At 39.2% G+C, this 18,436-nt stretch overlaps 2 protein-coding genes across 2 annotated transcripts; both read left to right on the top strand.

Annotated features, from left to right (window-relative positions):
- Positions 1 to 358: 358 nt before the first annotated feature.
- Positions 359 to 3,548, top strand: pithd1 (PITH (C-terminal proteasome-interacting domain of thioredoxin-like) domain containing 1). The gene is made up of 6 exons (XM_079571416.1): positions 359 to 702; positions 1,113 to 1,156; positions 1,376 to 1,453; positions 1,539 to 1,643; positions 3,026 to 3,134; positions 3,285 to 3,548. The coding sequence occupies exons 1-6, from the start codon at positions 511 to 513 to the stop codon at positions 3,384 to 3,386; spliced, it is 630 nt and encodes a 209-aa protein (XP_079427542.1). The 5' UTR covers positions 359 to 510; the 3' UTR covers positions 3,387 to 3,548.
- A 1,808-nt stretch (positions 3,549 to 5,356) lies between these two features.
- On the top strand, positions 5,357 to 17,911 carry lypla2 (lysophospholipase 2). Its single transcript, XM_079571536.1, has 10 exons — positions 5,357 to 5,419; positions 11,795 to 11,889; positions 13,733 to 13,764; positions 14,582 to 14,647; positions 14,733 to 14,780; positions 16,659 to 16,729; positions 17,048 to 17,121; positions 17,190 to 17,291; positions 17,408 to 17,578; positions 17,746 to 17,911. The coding sequence occupies exons 2-10, from the start codon at positions 11,812 to 11,814 to the stop codon at positions 17,794 to 17,796; spliced, it is 693 nt and encodes a 230-aa protein (XP_079427662.1). The 5' UTR covers positions 5,357 to 5,419; positions 11,795 to 11,811; the 3' UTR covers positions 17,797 to 17,911.
- The last annotated feature ends 525 nt before the right edge of the window (positions 17,912 to 18,436 follow it).

Genomic DNA, 18,436 nt, shown 5'->3' with positions numbered 1-18,436 from the left:
TCATGATTAAAACTTTTGATTAACTCTGAGTTCAGCGCATGCATGTAGCCTATCTGAGTTTGTAAACATTTTACGACAATTAAATCCACTTTTTGGTAATGATGGGAGCCAATCAGCGACCGTGCGAGACAAGTAAACGTCCTCTCTACTTCAAAATAAAGGTAACCGTACAGCACCTACGGTTTTATTCACCAAAAAAGTTGTTACATGATGCGTGCAGTTTTTTCAGTTATACCTTTGCAGCTAGGCTAACACGTTCTATACATTTTATATGAAGCATACAGACTTTTTTCAGACTAAGATATAACGAGTGCCTTTATTCTGAGCAACCTTAACCGGAAGTGAAGTCTACCGTTGATTTGACGTAGAAGTGTCTTGTGTTACGCTGCGAAGTGAAACTTGCTGGTTGTTCAAGTTTTTGCCAGCTAGAACGACGTCTTTTCCAGCACCGGTAGGTATTGGGTCATTTTCCAGGCTTTGAGCTTCAATCCCATTGCATTAGGATCCAGCATGTCCGGTCACGGGCATGGACACGGCGGAGGCTGCAGCTGCGAAGGGGAGCACGAGCCTGCGGAGAGAGGCGTGGAGTACGCGCTCTACCGGCGGATCGACCTGGAGAAGCTGCAATGTCTGAACGAGACCCGGGACGGGGACGGAAAATTGGTGTTCAAGCCTTGGGACCAGCGGACCGACCGGGAGAAGGTGAAGTTTAGGGGGCCTGGGGCGTGGGAGCCTTGGCATCAGAGGAGACCTGGCACAACACAGCATTTTCACCATATCTCTGCATCTGGGATAACAGATCCTGAAACGATCTGGAAAATTCCTTAGAGACATGATTCACCACAGCAGCACTCGTTAGCTAATTCAGTTCACTAGTGTTGCCTTTGTTTAATGTATTGCTGATTGCGTGCCTTGAATGAAATAGCTATTACTGCAGCAAAACGTCATTATATTGTACAGCCCATGGGTCTATGAGACTGTAGTTTAGGGATAGGCCAAATAAAATCTTATAAATGCACTGCTTGATTCAACACATCAAATCTATAATAGAATTGTCTTGACTACTGTACAAAAATACAGATATGGCCTTTAATATTTGTTATCTTTTGTAGTTTGTGGAGAGTGATGCCGACGAAGAACTGCTATTCAATATACCGTAAGTCTAAAGATCATAAGTTAATGTTTCAGTCAAGCTAACACTACCACACTAATTTTTGGCATCCATTTAAATACATGAATGCAATCACTTTCGCTCTTTTACAGTATACACACGCTTTCCAAACAGGATACATCATCTTCATTTTCACCTGATCAGTGTTTTTTAGCTTCTAGTTTTGTTATTTCTCTATCCATGGTAATGCCCGTTTTGTTTTAGTTTTACAGGAAGCGTGAAGTTAAAAGGCATCATCATTTCTGGAGAAAATGATGACTCTCATCCGGCTGAGATACGATTGTGAGTGGTGCACTATTGAAGCACTTTGGTCAGCGTGTGTGTTGCAGTGGTCTATAGAAGAATGCAATGAAAAATGTTATTTCAGGTTCAAAAACATTCCTCAGATGTCTTTTGATGACACTGGACGGGAACCTGATCAGGCCTTCAGACTCAACAGGGATCCCACTGCAGACCTGGAGTATCCCACAAAGTAAGGACACCTTAATAAGTCATTTTAGGTCAATTATCCTCCAAAGCATCTTGAAAGGCACTTTGATGAGAAACAGCCCACTATGGACATCAAGATTTTCCGATTTTACAATTGCCGAGGTTCTAAAAGCTCACGATAGGTTAATGTAAGAATGTTAGGACCGACGGTAAACCCCTGTGCCATTTCATAAGCCGTACGCGTACGTATTTGTGTGACATACAGTGCAACCAGTGCTTAATTTGATTGAATTTGTGTTCCGGCAAATGTTTTGGCCCGTTCCCCCAATCCATCACATCAGACCAAAAGTGTTCCTGAAAATACTAATTTGCAAATCAAGCACTGAGTGCAACACACACTGAAGGCTGCAGAAACAGTGTTCAAAACACATGAAATCAGCGGCAGGTTAAATATTTGAATATGCAGAGCAAACCGTACCCAGATAGTCACATCATAATTGCATAACATTGGCAAAGGAAAAGTCCCAAAGGACTCATGTGCAGCTGTGTTTGTTATAAAGTCATAACGAAAGTGAAACAGTGGAAGCATAAAAATCACCCCATAGGTTCATTTATTTGTTTAGGAACTCTTTTGGGATTATTGTGAATTCATAAGATACAGAGCATACAAAATGTTTTGAAAACATTCACACCAATATTCCATGATTAAAAATCATGATTTTATTTTTTATTTTTTTACATAAGGGGAAATCATAAAGATAAAAGATTACAGAGGCTGAATGTTTAATAGGTTTTCAATTAAAACAAACCTTAAATAAATATATACATGTAAATGTGTGAGTGTCTCAAAATATTATGCAAGTGTGATATCCCTACCCCCCACATCGAGTGTATATTTGAAGAAGCTCTGGCCATAGTGGCATTCACAAATTTCACACTTGCTCAACACTACTTGCTGTCATAATTTCCTTGGTTCTCACCTGTATTACACATTATTTAAAAGTCCCTCATTGAGTTTAATAAACCATAAACATCCTACAATCTAATCCAACTTTGTAGTAAAACACTTTGAAAACAACGCAGCCAATCAAAGTACTGTACACAATGCAAAATACAAATAACATACAGTTAGTGCCAAAAATAAGATGGAGTACAGTGAAAATCCTCCCTCAAAAGATAATAAATGGGTTTTTAGAAGAGTTTGAAACAGAGTGAGTCATCAGTCTTTTATTCAGTCTGAGCTCATTCTGAAGTTCTTGGACGACAAGAGTCAGTCTGCAACACACAGCAGGTCTCTCTATTGTCATTATTTATATTACTTTTTTTTTAAGTGAACAGAGAAAAAAAAAGGATGAAACACAGGGAATATGCATCAACAGAAAGAAAACATTATTTTGTTAAACAGTATTTTTTTTTCTTTTACAGAATTGCCCGATTTACAAATGTAAATCATCTCTCAATTCATATCTCAAAAAACTTTGGGGAAGAAAGTACAAGAGTTTTTTATATCGGCCTGAGAGGAGAGTACTTTGAGGTGAGTATGAAATATTTTAAGGATTACATTTTACTTGTAGCAATAAGTATAGAATATTAATTATTTTAAATGTATTGATGCCATTCCTTTTCTAATATTGTCTACATAGTACCAACTGCCTATTAACCTTGTTTTTATTTCACCTTTTAGGCTCACAGGCATGAAGTTACAATCTGTAATTACGAAGCAGCAGCGAATCCGGCAGATCACAAAGTGGAGACCATTATCCCTCAAACCAACTTTATTTCCTGAGGACTTAAAAACCTGACCTGGAGGTGATGGGACAAAGCTAAGGAGGGTCACATAGAGCGCGGTAGGGGTTGCACAATATGTAGAAAAACATGCAACATCGCTATCTTGAATAATGCAATAATATTTTTGCACTGTGTGGCTGTGCGTATGTTGCACTGAATTAAAAAACCCTGTGTGAGGTCAAAACTTAAATGCTAAACCAGGAGGAAAAGAAGGGAACGTTATCAACATTTAAACTAAAAGTGCACTTAAAAAAGAAGAAAATTAAGTCGGGGCACATTTTTATTACTGCACTGTATTATATTGTGATAACTATAATTTTCTATGTATTATGCAGCCCATGACGGTGGTAAATGAAATCCCCAAAAAGACTTTTGTGCATGATTGAATAAGCTCTGTATAAGGACGACTGACTGTTGGAGCTTTATGTCAGTGTGCCAAGATGCTGTTGTATATTAAGTGTGAAAATACAAGTTGTTTTCGCCACAACTTGCACATGGCTTCAGTAAATTGAAATTAAAATGAGAACAAAAAAGCAAATTAAAGTGCAATTGCAAATGAAGAAATGGCCTCTGCGTGCTTGGTATTTAAAAAAAAAAAATAGGCATATACAGCACACAATATGTTATGTTATCTCCAAACGTATTTCTGGGTCTTTTATGGTCTTGTAAATTATTGAAATATACATTTTAAGGACTGTTTACATTGTAGTTAAGGGGTCGTTGAAGTCAATCATAGTTTCTGTGAGCTATTATTTTTTTAATGACCAACGGAGAAGTGGAATCTTTTTACTACAGGGTGGTATCCTTCAAATACAAATGGGAGAGAGAGATTAACTATATACATGTATTAAACAAGAGTTTTTAGGATACAGTGCCTTAGTGTTTAACAAACTCGGTCCATAGCATTAATGATGGTCCTGAGTGCCACCCTGGTTTCTGTGTAGAGTTTACATATTCTCCCTGTGTCTGGGTGGGTATCGTTTGGGTGCTAAAAGCTTGAAACAAATGTAATCTCAACAATAGACTCCACCAAGTCACCGTTAAAGCCCTCTCTGATTGTTTTGTCCTTCAGTATAAATATGAACAGTTTTTGAACCTCTTAACCCCTCCCTTAACCGAGCACGTTTTCCCCAGTTCAGTTTTCCCCAATTCTAAAAGTCTAAGAAGCTTAAAAAAGCTAAGACCTACAAATGTCATCTATACAGTTGTAGTCACATTTTTGTCACTTTTCCGCCACTTTTCTGTTGCTCTTTTCTGTTTCTTTTGGTTTGTTTGCTCTATCTGTTCCTTTTTTGTCACATTTTCATTTCATGTTCCCTTTTTATGTTAATTTTTCGTCACTCTTTTGTTGCGTTTTCATCCTTGTTTTCTGTGTCATTTTTGTTCCTATTTTGACCGTTTTTTTTTAGGGCAAAGCCAAACTGGAGAAAATGTGCCTGGTTTTTACAGGCTTATTGGTGTCACAATACTGATATTTGTGAAAAGGCGTGAAGAAATGGGATGTTAAAGTCTTCTAGGAATTAGTTTGGACCACAATCAACCACCGCTAACAGTTTAACATTGACTCTGCCTGTGACATTTGTAGTATAATGAAGTATAGGGCCTATAATTAATGGGGGGAAACGAATGCATGTATATGAGTGACATTTATAGTATAATGAAGTATAGGGCCTATAATTAATGGGGGGAAACAAATGCATGTATATGAGTGTCATTTATAGTATAATGAAGTATAGGGCCTATAATTAATGGGGGGAAACAAATGCATGTATATGAGTGACATTTATAGTATAATGAAGTATAGGGCCTATAATTAATGGGGAAATATATGAATGTACACAAATTGATTGCTTTCTCGCTTATTTCCCCACCCTAGCATAGAAAATATTGCTTTTAGTTTGGGAATTTGGATAATAAATCTGAAATTTGCTCTTGGGTGTGGCGGTGATGCCGTGGCCCTGCCCTGTGCGTGAGTCCAGACGTAAACCGGAAGTGCCCGTTCTGTCGTGAACTGGGAGAGCGAGCGGAGAGGTGAGTGTTTCTTCATCAGTTAACGGCCCAGGGCTGCCACCTTTATCGCTTTCTGCTGGCCTGTAATAAACCTCGACAGCGTATCAATAAGCCTAGACATTTATCCCCAGAATTGCTCCATCTGGCTTTGAAATATCACGGGTTAGACGCGCGAAAGAGGCGATACAATAGCGTGAACGTTAGCTCGTAGCATCACCCCTACTTAGCTTGTGTATTATGTGTATTTGCGAGAAAACGAGGCTACAAAGCAAAGTCATTCATCGGCGATATTGTTCTCGAGATCCGCTTAGCTATTACAGCGATCGAAACACGCCCAGTGCGGGTTGATGTTGTTAATGCTGTGGGTGTCGGTGCATGCTAGCTGTGTTTCCACCATTCATTGTCCGCGCGGCGGCTGCTGCTGCTGTTATTTGCCTCTCACTCTCCCTCTGCCCGAGCCGCCTACTGTAATGATTAAATTCACTTGCTCCCACTGGACCCGCGCTATGAGCCTGGTCTCTGTATTCTCGGCATTTAACTCCACCAGAAAGGCAGAGAGAGTGATGTCAGCCCGAGATGGAGTAATAGTATTGTTGGAAAGATGCCTGTCATTGCTGCACCGGTGTACAGCCTGTATAAAGTTTCCAATCGAAAACAAGATCTTGGGGGTTGAGAGGCATTGAGGGCACGATTTAGCTATCAGATGAACAGTTAGGAGACTTTATCTTATCTATACAGTGTCAAACTATGACAATTATTTCTCAAACTCCTTTCAGCCAACGTTAATCTTGCTCAGTTTGAGAGAAGGACAAGATCTACCAGAATTATTGAACCTCATGTATGTATTTTATTTCACATTAATGAGTCACCTACGGACATTTGTTTTGGAGTAACAATTTATGAATTCAGATGAACTGGAGCTGTGTCAAAGATCTTTATTTGGCACAGCTATCTATATATCTTCAGTTTAAAGAGGTATGACAGATTGCATTATTTGCTGCTTAAATTGCCATAAACATCTAATATATACTACACTACTCAATAAGAACCGCTTAGAGGCAGATTAATCACGTTTTTCGCAAAACATTTATTCCAACTAGGATTTCTATTGCCCCATTGTTTTTGTAGAAATCTATGGGTGATGCTGAAAGTGAAAAATGTGTGTCACAACAAAAGGTTTTTTGTAAATTATCAGCTTTCAGATCTGTTTAAGGGATAATTGAATGCATGAGCCGCTCTAGTCTCCACAGTAAAGTTCCAGGAATGCAACTTGCACCCTTTAAATCTCTGTTTCTGTGTTGACTTGAACTTGACTGTAATTGAAGTCACGGCGAATGGACTCCCGTGATGTCTTTAATTTGGCTCTTTTTTTGGCGTCTCTGTGTCATTTCTTTGTTGTTGTCTATTACAGTGGCGCTGAACCGTTTCACACAAAGTACAGCCTCTGGAAATTGAACAGACCTTCATGGCTGTGCGAAATGATAAACAAATAAACTGAAGGCCTTGCCCTCGTTTTACCAAATGTTTTATTATTTGGCTTGTGCATTATTGTTATAAATTGTCATGCACTTGGAGCATTTTGCCTCGAGGGAAAATAGAGTTTCACAAAAAAGCATTTGGACGCTACAGTGTGTTGTACTTACCTGTAGTGACCCAGCAGCTAACGCAGCTTATTCTATGACCTTTTGCTATTATTGTCTTTGATAAATAGTTGCTAGCGCCCCTTAACATGTCGGATTTCTATGGTAACGTCCAAACGATGTTCCCTTCCTCCTCTGTTAGCCACGATATGTAAATCATGTAATAACTGGCACGGCATATTTGAATGCAATCTAGACTTTGTGATGGTTTTGAAGCAGAACTAGACTACACACTACCCTGCGCCGGTATGTATTTATAACCTCCAGCAGCAGCACTTTGTTTCTGCACCAGTCGGGTCTGAAAACCACATGGGCTTTGAGCCGGTTGCACAGGCTACACGAGTACACCGTGAAGTACTTTCAGAAGACGCTCCACTTTTATTTTGTTGCACAATCGTATCATGACAAATAAAAGCACCTTAACCACCTTTTATGATCTGAAAGGAGAATATTGTCATGCGTATTTTAATTCAAGGCTTCGATTTTTCATAACGGATAGACTGCCTTGGTTTTTATTGTCTTGGTCTTTTAAGCCACTGTAACAACGTCTAAAGGAGAATTTGTCCAGAACTCAACCAGAACCGAATGGCTTATTCACTGTTTCTGCATTTTTTTTCTTTTGTTTTGAAATTATGTTGTTTTTATAGCTTAAAAACACATGTCTTTACCGTCAGTGGGTTCCCCTTTCCTTCACTTGACTTTCCTGGCATGCTTTATGTCTTTATGTCTCTTATTTTGACATTACAACCTTCATTACTTTAACCTAAAAGAGAAATCGATCGAGCACAATGGCTCCGTTGCACAAGGAGGGGGGAAAAAACACGAGTACGCTGTCCAAGAGGAATACCACTTAACAAATACTAAACTGCTTCTGAGCTTCGGAGGCGCAGTCTCTTCCTCACATGGGTCTGAAATGATTTGCCTTTGACTCGATTACGGCTTAGCGATAATGAATGCAGATGAAATGCTGCCTCAGTCTGGGATGTGTCATTTTTGCAAAAATGGAGACGACACAATGTTCTTGTCAAAATCCGCTGCAACCTCTCGCCAATAATCTCTCTTTCTCTGACGCAACCTGCTCTTAAATTGCCCTCGTTTTAGCTTATTTCCGTCATTACTGCTTTTGCCGTGGATTTGATGAAATGATGGTGGTCGGGCTCAGAACTAGGGCTGCAAGAAACAATGTGATATTTGAAAACTATATTGTGATAATGATGAATTTTCTTAAGCCCTTTCAACATCTACAGTCCATCAAAGGGACTATATGGAGTTTAAAAATGTTGAAATTATGTATTTTCCTCCCCCTACATGTTCCAGCCATGTCCTAATGCAGGGGTAGGCAAGTTTATTTATTGTAAATAGACCGAGGGCCGAAGCCGCTGATTATTAGCCCAAAGTAAAGCACAACACTGGAAACATGACCATCTTAAATTAGATAAATTACTTAAAATTGCTTGAATAAAAGTTCTTCTATGTTGAATTTGAACTAATCCAAGATACAAATGCTATAGCACCAATGGAACACGAATAAAACCCACTTGAAATCAGACAAATAATTGTTTTTCACTTTAAATGAAACAAAATTATCTGAATTAAGAGAATAACTACTACTAGAGGCTTTATCTCATCTAAGACCAAATCAACTCAAACCTTTAATTCAAGTAGATTCGTCATTTCTTCCTTAAAACGATTATTCTTTTTCCAGTGCACTTCCTTCAAAAGCCAGTGTTGTACATAACATATGACCTAATTGGGTGTATTGACAGTATTTCTACCTTTTTTCCCCTCCCATTTAACTCTAATAATGTTAAAAGTACTCTCTGATTTGTGTGATAATCTTTCTCAAAATCTTCTTGAGGGCCTGAGGTTCTGTGCTGGCCTTGCGCTAATGTGTAGAATGAGCCCAGACCACCACAACTGCCTCTAAAATCCTGCACTGTCACTCAAAAAGTTGTTACTTTGGGTCCGAATTGCCTTCATGTACGAGCTTAATATAGGTGCAGTTACGCGTATGACCTGAGATGGCAGTAGTGAGTATAAAATGGCCAACTTGCATCTAGCCCCATTTAATTAAAAAAAGAAATGTGTTAGTAATTGTTTTTTCCATCAAATTTGGTCAAAATAAGCCTTGAAAAATACTAAATCAGGACCAGAAACGAGACTAAAACGGAAACAAAAATCATTTGAGGAAGTTTTTAAGTTGCAGCATGTTTTTGTTTAGGCGGTGGCAGCAAAACGTCAGCCGTGTGTGCAAGCGGCAAAGAGGCCTTTTTCTATTTTTCTTTTGTATTAAAGCAGGACAGTAGCATTCCCCCGAGTTGTACCTTTTTTGTCCTTTAGCAACAATACAGTCCCTAAACCGACATGCCCTCCATTCAATTTGAACTACTGCACATTCTTTCACATTTTTACATATCACCAGTGCTACTCACATTTACATTAGCGCTGCACAACGTATCGCAATATTATAGATCATGAAATGTACCCTCTTTTTGTACTTACACTTCATTCATGACTAAAACTAAGCATTTTTTATTGAAGTTATATTTGAGCCTATTCTGGAAATGTGTAGAAAATGGTAGAGTAAAATATGGCAATAGTATGTTATAACAATGTACCTTTATCTTCTGTCGTGCAGGCCTATACCTTAATAATGGTTGTTTGTGTGGGACCTATTGGCTGCCATGAATGACGACCTTTTTGTTAATGTCCCCATTTAGGTCAAAAAGAAAGAGAGCATTTTCCTCGTGAAGGATCTGGGTCAGGAAGCAGGTTGACTCTTGAGCCACTTCCTTCTATTTTCTGCTTTGTGCTTAACCTTTAGTGTGGCATTTGAACACGAGTCCCCTCCTCGTTTACAAATTAACCTCGCGGTCTCCACTCCTCATCGACTTTGCACCGATCACACTGCCCCCCGTCCCGTCTCGTCACACCTGGCTGTACCCGCGGCAGATCAGGAGTTTAGGCCATTAATGAGTCAATGCTTTTACTGCGGCGTTGTAAAAATTCCCCTTCTGACGTGTAATCGATGGAGAGCTCGCGGTGGGACGGTCCTGTGTGTGGATGAAGCACGAGGGCGCGCCTCAGTTGAGTGAATCAGTTTTAATCCGGGCCACAGCAACAACAACGGCACATTACTGTTGAGAGAAGAGGGCAGAGCGTACAGCAGGCGTAGGCAAGTTTGCGTCACAGAGGGATGATTTTCATCATGACCAAAACACCAAGGGCCGAATCTCACCATTGTAGCCTAAAGTTAAGAACCATTTTCTGCAAATGCCACTGTTTTACATCAGTGGTTCTAAAGTGGTCCAACTCCGAGACCCGCCATTACCTTAATGACCCAAATAAAACTGTATTGTCATATATCGTATAAAATATTGTATTTACCACACATGTTTTTTATTGAACAAGCCATAGATTTGCTTTTAAGACTGAAATTATGATCAAAACAACCCAATCATATTAATTTCACCAGACTCCAGTGTGTTTCCGTGTAGTTTCAGATGGAAAATGTTTTCTAAAAAGTTCCCTCACAGTGGCTCCATGTCAGTTGTTTTGTTGGTTTTCTGGTGAGAGGGTCCATCAGCAGTGAAAACCAACCGGGAACTCTAAAATGAACGATTGGTCCCAGAGCATCATAGAGGCCACTGTGATGGACAATGAAGGCGCCGTGCTGACCACTGGGGCACTAAACGGTCACATACGCACTGATCTTTTTCTATAATGCACCTTTAAAGATTTACTCCATGGAACTATTTTTACTCAAGTAAAAGTGTAGATACTTTTTTTTTGCGTTATAATATTACTCATGTAGGAGTACAACAAGATAATAAAACCACTGTAAGTACAACAGCCCCCTCTGCCCTACAGATATACAGGTGCTCATCATATAATTAAAATATCATGAAAAAGTGCATTCACTTCTGTTATTGAACTTAAAATGTGTAACTAATACATGATAGAGTCAGTACATGCAAAGTGAGATATGTAGTAGCTTTTATTATAAGTTTGATTATTATGACTCAGCTTGTAAAAAACCCAAATTAAAAATCTCATAAAATTAGAATATTTTGAAAATGGACTGTAAGCCATAATCATCTAAATTAAAACAAAGGCTTGACATATGTCACTTTGCCTGTAATGAGTCTATGTCATTTATTAGTTTCACATTTTAAGTTGAATTACAGAAATAAATGAACTTTTTAATGATATTCTAGTTATATGACGAGCACCTGTAGATAGATACTATAGATATAAGTTATTAGAATTAAATTAACTAAATAAAGAACAGTAAATAAATAAAAACAGTTAACTAAAAGCTGCATTAAAAAGATATGTTGTTAACTTTATACTTAATATATGAACACTCACAGCGGACTTCTGAATACTGATTATACTTATAACTAAAGCTATTGTTTAGTGAACCTGAAGTCTTGACATGGATATTCTTACCTCATCCCATTTTTCTTTTAAATAAGGGTTTTCTCATAAATACTAGCTTGATTTTGGCACAATTTACTGCACATCTGATATTATAATTTACAGTTAATTTTGATTTAGACGGTCAATGTGGACTTCCGCGAGAATCTCAGTATAAATGAAATTAAGAACCTCACTAATGTTAACATCATTTTTGAACAAAGATGTTTTAATTCCATTTTGCATTGTGTTTCAGCCGTTCTTTATTCACTAAGCCAAGGTTTTTGTCCAGTATAATCCTGCAGTCAGCTGACCCTCTTCCCTCTCTCTGTTGCAGCACCTCTTCATTAGTGTATGTGTGGCAACAACATGTCTGTCCCGCTGCTCGACGAGGCTGCGACGGTGTGCGGGTCCGAGACGGAGACCGCCGCTGTGAGTCCACACGCTATTCAGACTCTGCCCAGATCTCATGTTTATTCACCGTTATTACACATTAACGTATGAGAACAACTAGTCAACTCACTGAACAGGAACACACATTCAACTTGTAGTCCTGACATCATCCCCACGGAGGAGGGAGGGTGAGGGGCAGCGGGAACAGCCAGATTTAGGTCAATTTCAGAGGGATTTATGAACAGCTGTATGAAATAAGAGGTTTAGGCCCGTCCACTCCTGCTAAATAATGGTTATGTGAATCTATGCTGAGATTATTATGCAAGAATCATCAATAAAAAGGGTTAAATGTGTTTTAGTTATTTGTGTTTTAATATAGAAGGTGCAGTTACATGTATGACCTGAGGTGGCAGTAGTGAGTATATAATGGCAAACTTGCATCTAGCCCCTTTAAATGTCATTAAAACGCATTACATTGAATTGAAACTTGCCTTAAAATTACATTTCTTCAAAGGTAATTAATATTTTTTGTGTTTTTGACAAACATCTGCTGAAAAAATAGTCAACATTTATAGTTTTGGCTGACACTTTTTTTTGCTCAAAAGTTTCCCATTGTGTCCAATTTGCTTTGAATATTTACATTTCCCCTTGTTCCTCTGTTTGATGGAATGTTATGTAATGCAAACATTAATTGAAGCAGTATTTTATTTTATTTTAAACTATTTGAGCATTAAAAAGCATCCAATCTGTCTCACTGCTACTGCCTAAACACTGCCATGGATTTTTCTAATCACAATGTCATACAAGTTGCAATATATTATTTTCCTCTTTTGTGTGACTTCCCTCAGTGCTTTGTCTTGACTTGCTGTACAAATTAAATGTCTGTCACTTGAACATTATCACATTAAAGCAGTACTAAGTAATTGTTTACCTTAATAAATTCTTTTCATAGTCCCTGGGGGTAATACAAGTGTTGATGGGATCATTGGGGGTCTTTCATCTCCCCCTGGTGTCTCTGGCCAGAAAGCCACAATTGCTGCCTACCGGGCGAGTCACCAATACACACTAATAGAATCACAAAGAAGAAGCTAGCTGGCTAACGGCCAAAGCTAACTGCGGGCTAGCGCCACTTAAACAGTTTTTACAGCCAAGTTTGTACAATGTACAATATCCCTCTCTCCCTTTGTCTTTTCTGTCAGCGTAGTATTTACTCTCACGGACAATTAATGAGTAAAAAAACATAATATGCTACGACACCTGCAGTGGCTCTTATGGCCTTTAGGGGCATGAGCAATACCTGCTTGTAGCAGAGATTCACAAGACGACGCTAGGGGCAGACATTGGTCGACATTGCTGTAGTACCTTCATATAGTGCCGGCAGAACAAGCTAGTTTTACATTGCATAGCATTGGACTTTAGAAACGTTCTAAACAGCTGTCAAGTTAAAGGGACCAGGCTGGTTTTCGTAAGACAAAATTTAGAAATCTCATATACTAATGAGGGCCGGACTGTTAGCATTGGAGCTATGACCGAACTACACGTCATACAAGGGTCGAGTTTACAGTGAGGATCCCGCCCTTATGCCCTTTTTAGGAACAGGCTTCGTCAGAGCTGGTGAGGAGGAGTCTTTAAATCCGCCATGATTTCCCCCTTGAACGTAGTTATTTTATCAAACAGGGACGAGTGAGTAATGACTGTCTATTAATAATGTCTATGAGCATGAGTTACTTAGTACTGCTTTAACACTGTCTTTCAAGATGAACTCTTTTTACATTTCAAAGAGAAATCACACAGTCTTTGTTGACAACTGTAGCATTTTGCATATTTCACTCTGCTTTTGAGCAATTCTATTAAACATCCAATCATTGTGTTTCTGTTGCAGGTGATCTTCCTTCATGGTTTGGGGGACAATGGGTGAGCGTTGTTCCTTTGTCGCTTTTATTTTTGTGAATTTGAGAAGAAAACACAGATTGAATTTCACATAAGTTACAAACAAAATGTTAATCAGTCCAACACTGACTCGTTTATTTTGCCATTTTCAACATTTAAATGGTCAGTGTTTGATTGACCTAGTGCTTAGATAATGTGCTCCTCTCCTGTCTGGCAGAATTCTTGACCATTTCTGACAATAAACTACAGGCAAGGCAAGGCAAGGCAACTTTATTTATACCGCGCATTTCGTACCCAAGGCAACTCCTACAGCCTTTTTAACATGTATGATGATGATAAAGTGTTACGGTATAGGCTCAGAATGTTTTTGGTTAGCTTCCTGTTTCCAGTGAAGGGTAAAAAATACATTCGGGAAACATTTTAATGTAAATTAAAAGTAAAAGAAGAAAACCTAGCCTCTTAACCCCTGCATTAACCGAGCACATAACCCAAATCTGAAAGCTTCTGGGAAAAAAATCCGTCCAGACAGCGGCAAGAAAACGAGGATGTAAACTCAACTAAAAAGTGACTAAAATAGGGATGAAAGTGCAGCAATAAAGTGACAAATCTCAAACAAAAAGTGGCAAAAATCAGATGAAAAAGAATGTGAAAAAAGTGATGGCAACAATGTGAGGAAAAACATCCGTAGCCACACTAATGTAGAAGCAGCAGAATCATTAGTGCATTTTGCTCCATTTACATATCAGATTTGGGGTCCTCATACTGTAATTCCAAAAGGTAAATGAGGTGATTTTGTTTCATTATTGTCTGAAATCACTTCGATGTTTGTGTTTTTCCCCAGTGACGGTTGGGCAAGTGCGCTGAGCAATTTCCACTTGCCTCATGTGAAAATCATCTGCCCCCACGCGTAAGTCTGTCCTTTTCATGACCCGAGAGCAGCGGTATCACAAGCACTGTGCAGTATGATTTGGGATTTTCTTTGTGTATTTCAGGCCTTCGATGCCGGTCACTCTGAACATGGGCAGCGTGATGTCTGCCTGGTGAGTGCTGATGAAAGACACTGCTTTGTAACGCAGGATTATCTTGTCTCCCAGGAAACGGCAAAGTTCTGTTCTCTCCTTTTTTATAATTGTGACAAAAGCTCAGGCATTAACGCTGGTGTATCTAAAATGACTTTTCATAAAAGTAAAAGTAAACAAAGGAGCTGCTTTTCACACCGAATGCCGCCTAAAATATTTGGCTTTTCGAGTATTAGATCTGAACATGGCCTACAGAGGTTTGTATGCAGGAGATGTCACAGCCGAGCAACACCAAGGCAATTCTTTATTTTTAGTTGTTTAGATTCAGTCAGGAATGTTAAATGTTGTATTTAGAATAAAAAACAACATAAGTGCATTCACTACTTAAGTACTACTTGAAGTCCATTTTATCAAGGCAGCATTTTGAGACTGTAATACATGCCTTTGTAACGACCAGGTTCGATTACTGTAACGGCCTTTATGCTGGTGTGAGCCAGTGTGCTCTCTGTCGACTGCAGCTCGTTCAAAACGCTGCAGCTCGGCTTTTAACAGGGACACGGAAACATGACCATATCTCACCGGTTTTAGCTTCGCTCCATTGGCTCCCAGTCAGATTTAGAGTTGATTTCAAAATTCTTCTCTTTACTTTTAAAAGTCTGAATGGTCTCGCCCCCTCCTATCTGTCTGACCTGATTCAGCCTTACGCCCCCTCTCGTGCTCTCAGGTCAGCGGATCAGATGCAACTGGTTGTTCCAAAAACCAAGCGCAAACTTCGGGGAGATCGGGCCTTCTCTGTTGCCGGCCCGCGGCTGTGGAACCAGCTGCCACTAGAGATTAGACAGGCCCAGTCCCTTCCTGTTTTTAAATCTCTCCTAAAAACGCACCTTTTTTCTCTGGCGTTTAATGCAAATTGAGGTTGCCTGCTGTTGTTGTTGTACTTTTTCCTCGTATTTTTTTTACTGTAAATATTTGTATCTGTTTCTGTGTGCGGCACTTTGGCCAACTGTACAGTTCTTAAAGTGCTTTATAAATAAAGTTGGTATGGTATGGTATGGTACTGACCTTGCCTTACATCATCAGTGACATCAGCTGAAGTAAGCAGCGGAAAGAAGCTTAAACTAAAACTAGCGCTCACAAGATTAAAGTTACAACTTTAAAACATCACTGTGTTGTATATTTAGGTTTAAGTATAGGAGGAACAGAATTCGAGGCTGTAAATTTAAGTTTTGTATGGTGTATCCAACAGCAGTTTAACATTTTGGGATCGTGTACAATGAGTGATGTACCATTATAGCTGCTTTCCAGGCAACAGGTACTGGGATTTTTCCACTTTAAAATCATCTTATGGCCCCAGAGCTTTCCAGCTGAATAAAGTCATAGATTGTTTCTTCACATCAGATATTATTTAAAACATGTGAAATTGAAGGCTGTGATCAAAATCACTTCACTGGTGCAGTGGTTTTATCATCAGCTGCACTCTCTTCTTTGCTCGCTTCATCTTGTATTTGAACTTGGACCACTCTGATCACCTCCAAGTTTACATGCTATAATTAGCAGTTCGAGTCTTGTTCCAAGGATTATTTTTTTTCTAGCCAGAGATCAGAAATGTACTACTTACCAGTCGCCTGGAACGCAGCATTAGCTTCCTGCTTGCGGCTAAGCCCCGCCCACCATCTCCCGTGTTTCGAAACGATAACAGCACTGAATACCTGAAGAAGATCTTTAATGGGATGTTTGCTTGTTGAAGAAATTGTTGGTTTATTATAATCATGTAAAGCCGGTGTTTCATTTTCCTTTTGTGGTTTGATTGTGGCACTTTCGTGAAGAAAATAATAACAATAATGTGATTTTCAGGACATTCCCCCATAAATCAGCTCTGATTAATCTCTTTGTTTTCAGGTTTGACCTCAAAGGCCTTAGTCCACACACAGCAGAAGACGAGGCAGGAATCAAAAAGGCAGCAGAGAGCAGTGAGTTGACACGCACACACAAATATATCAAATGACCGTTTTCAGAAGTTAAATTCAATGATTCAATAATAATTCATAAATTGTACATGGTAAGAAATGAGTTTTTGCGTTTTTAATTGCGCCTATGCACCACTAGCTCATCTAGATTGACACTAGGGGGCGCCCATGAATAGCATTTGGAAAACAATACAGGTTTTACACTTTTGGCTTCTGAAAAGTTGTTTAACACTAATGATTTGTATCTATTTCCTTACAAAGACCTTTCAAAGTGATAATATTTCAGGCAATCTGTTTATTGCTTTTATTTGTTTATTCTAGTTAAGGCCATAATTGAACATGAGGCCAAAAATGGCATCCCCCCTCACCGCATAATACTCGGAGGCTTCTCTCAGGTACAGTGAATGAAATGCATATTTACCTTTCAGGAGAATGTCAAACCGTTTTACATTTTTATGCTTAGGGTGGAGCTTTGTCCTTGTACACCGCATTGACCAGCCAGCTTCAGGTGGCTGGAGTTGTGGCTCTGAGCTGCTGGTTACCTCTTCACAGGACTTTCTCCGGGGTATGACAATTATTTGCTTTCATTATTCATTTTCTGTTTGTTTCTCTATGGGACTTTACTTGTTTCTTTGAGCAGCTGTTTACCTTTTTTCATTGTATTGTATTTGTTTTGACCAGGCGTCGTGTGGTGCCAGGAACATCCCGATCCTTCAGTGCCACGGGGAGTGTGACCCCATGGTCCCCAAAGAGTTCGGCGAATTGACGTCACGACTGATCAAAACCATAGTCAACCCGGAAATGGTCAACTTCAAATGCTTCTGCAACCTTGCGCACAGCTCCTGTCCCCAGGTCAATGAGTATTTAGTATTTTATGTCTTGTTTTCATACAATTTAATGAAAAAAAAACCTTTGCTTACGGTGTGTTCATGGACTTTACTGTATATTAGCTTGATTGTTTTTCCCACTGCAATATGTTTCTAGTTAGATTTTATTTAATGTCTTTTGTGCTCTTGCAGGAGATGGACGAAGTAAAGAAATTTATTGAGCAGTATTTGCCTCGGATCTGACCTCACCGTAACTGTACTGTGACCCCTGAGACACTGACCTCCCACCTTCGACCCCTCACCATCGTCCTACCCACGGAGAAAACAGGAAAAAGCCATGAGCGCTCTTCTTTAAACACACACACACAAAAAAAACACTGTATCAACTTAGTTTTTACCGCTTTATCCATAGTCTTAGCCTTCGGAGGGAGAAGCATCAATTCTCGCAATACATTCCCTTTGTTGTCTTGAAATGCCTTGTTCCTTTTCAGCCCTAATCGATTTTTATTATTGCAAATTTTCCAGCTTTCTCGGCATAGCTCTGCTTACCCAGTACATTCCTCTGTTGTACAATGTGAGCCCGCTACCCTTTCCAAATTTAAGTATTTAATCTACAATATACTGTTCAATACCCTGTCGCCGTTTACCTGGTTCTCTCGTCTTGTTGGACACTTTTCACACCAATTTTCAATGCTTTTCATTTACTTTTTAATATGACCTACGATGTAATGATATTAGTCTGGCCACGAGAGCAGAGATTCTCAAACATACTTCACATACTTCGTACAATATTTGTCCTACCACCATAAAAATACACTTCCAAGTACCAGCAAGCTTAGATCAAGATGAAATCAGGACTAAAATGATTTAAAAATTGACCTAA

Source organism: Gobius niger (assembly GCF_951799975.1).
Source record: "Gobius niger genome assembly, chromosome: 14".
NCBI lineage: Eukaryota > Metazoa > Chordata > Actinopteri > Gobiiformes > Gobiidae > Gobius > Gobius niger.
The sequence above is the reverse complement of the archived record's forward strand: the minus strand, read 5'-3'. Positions and strand labels throughout refer to the sequence as shown.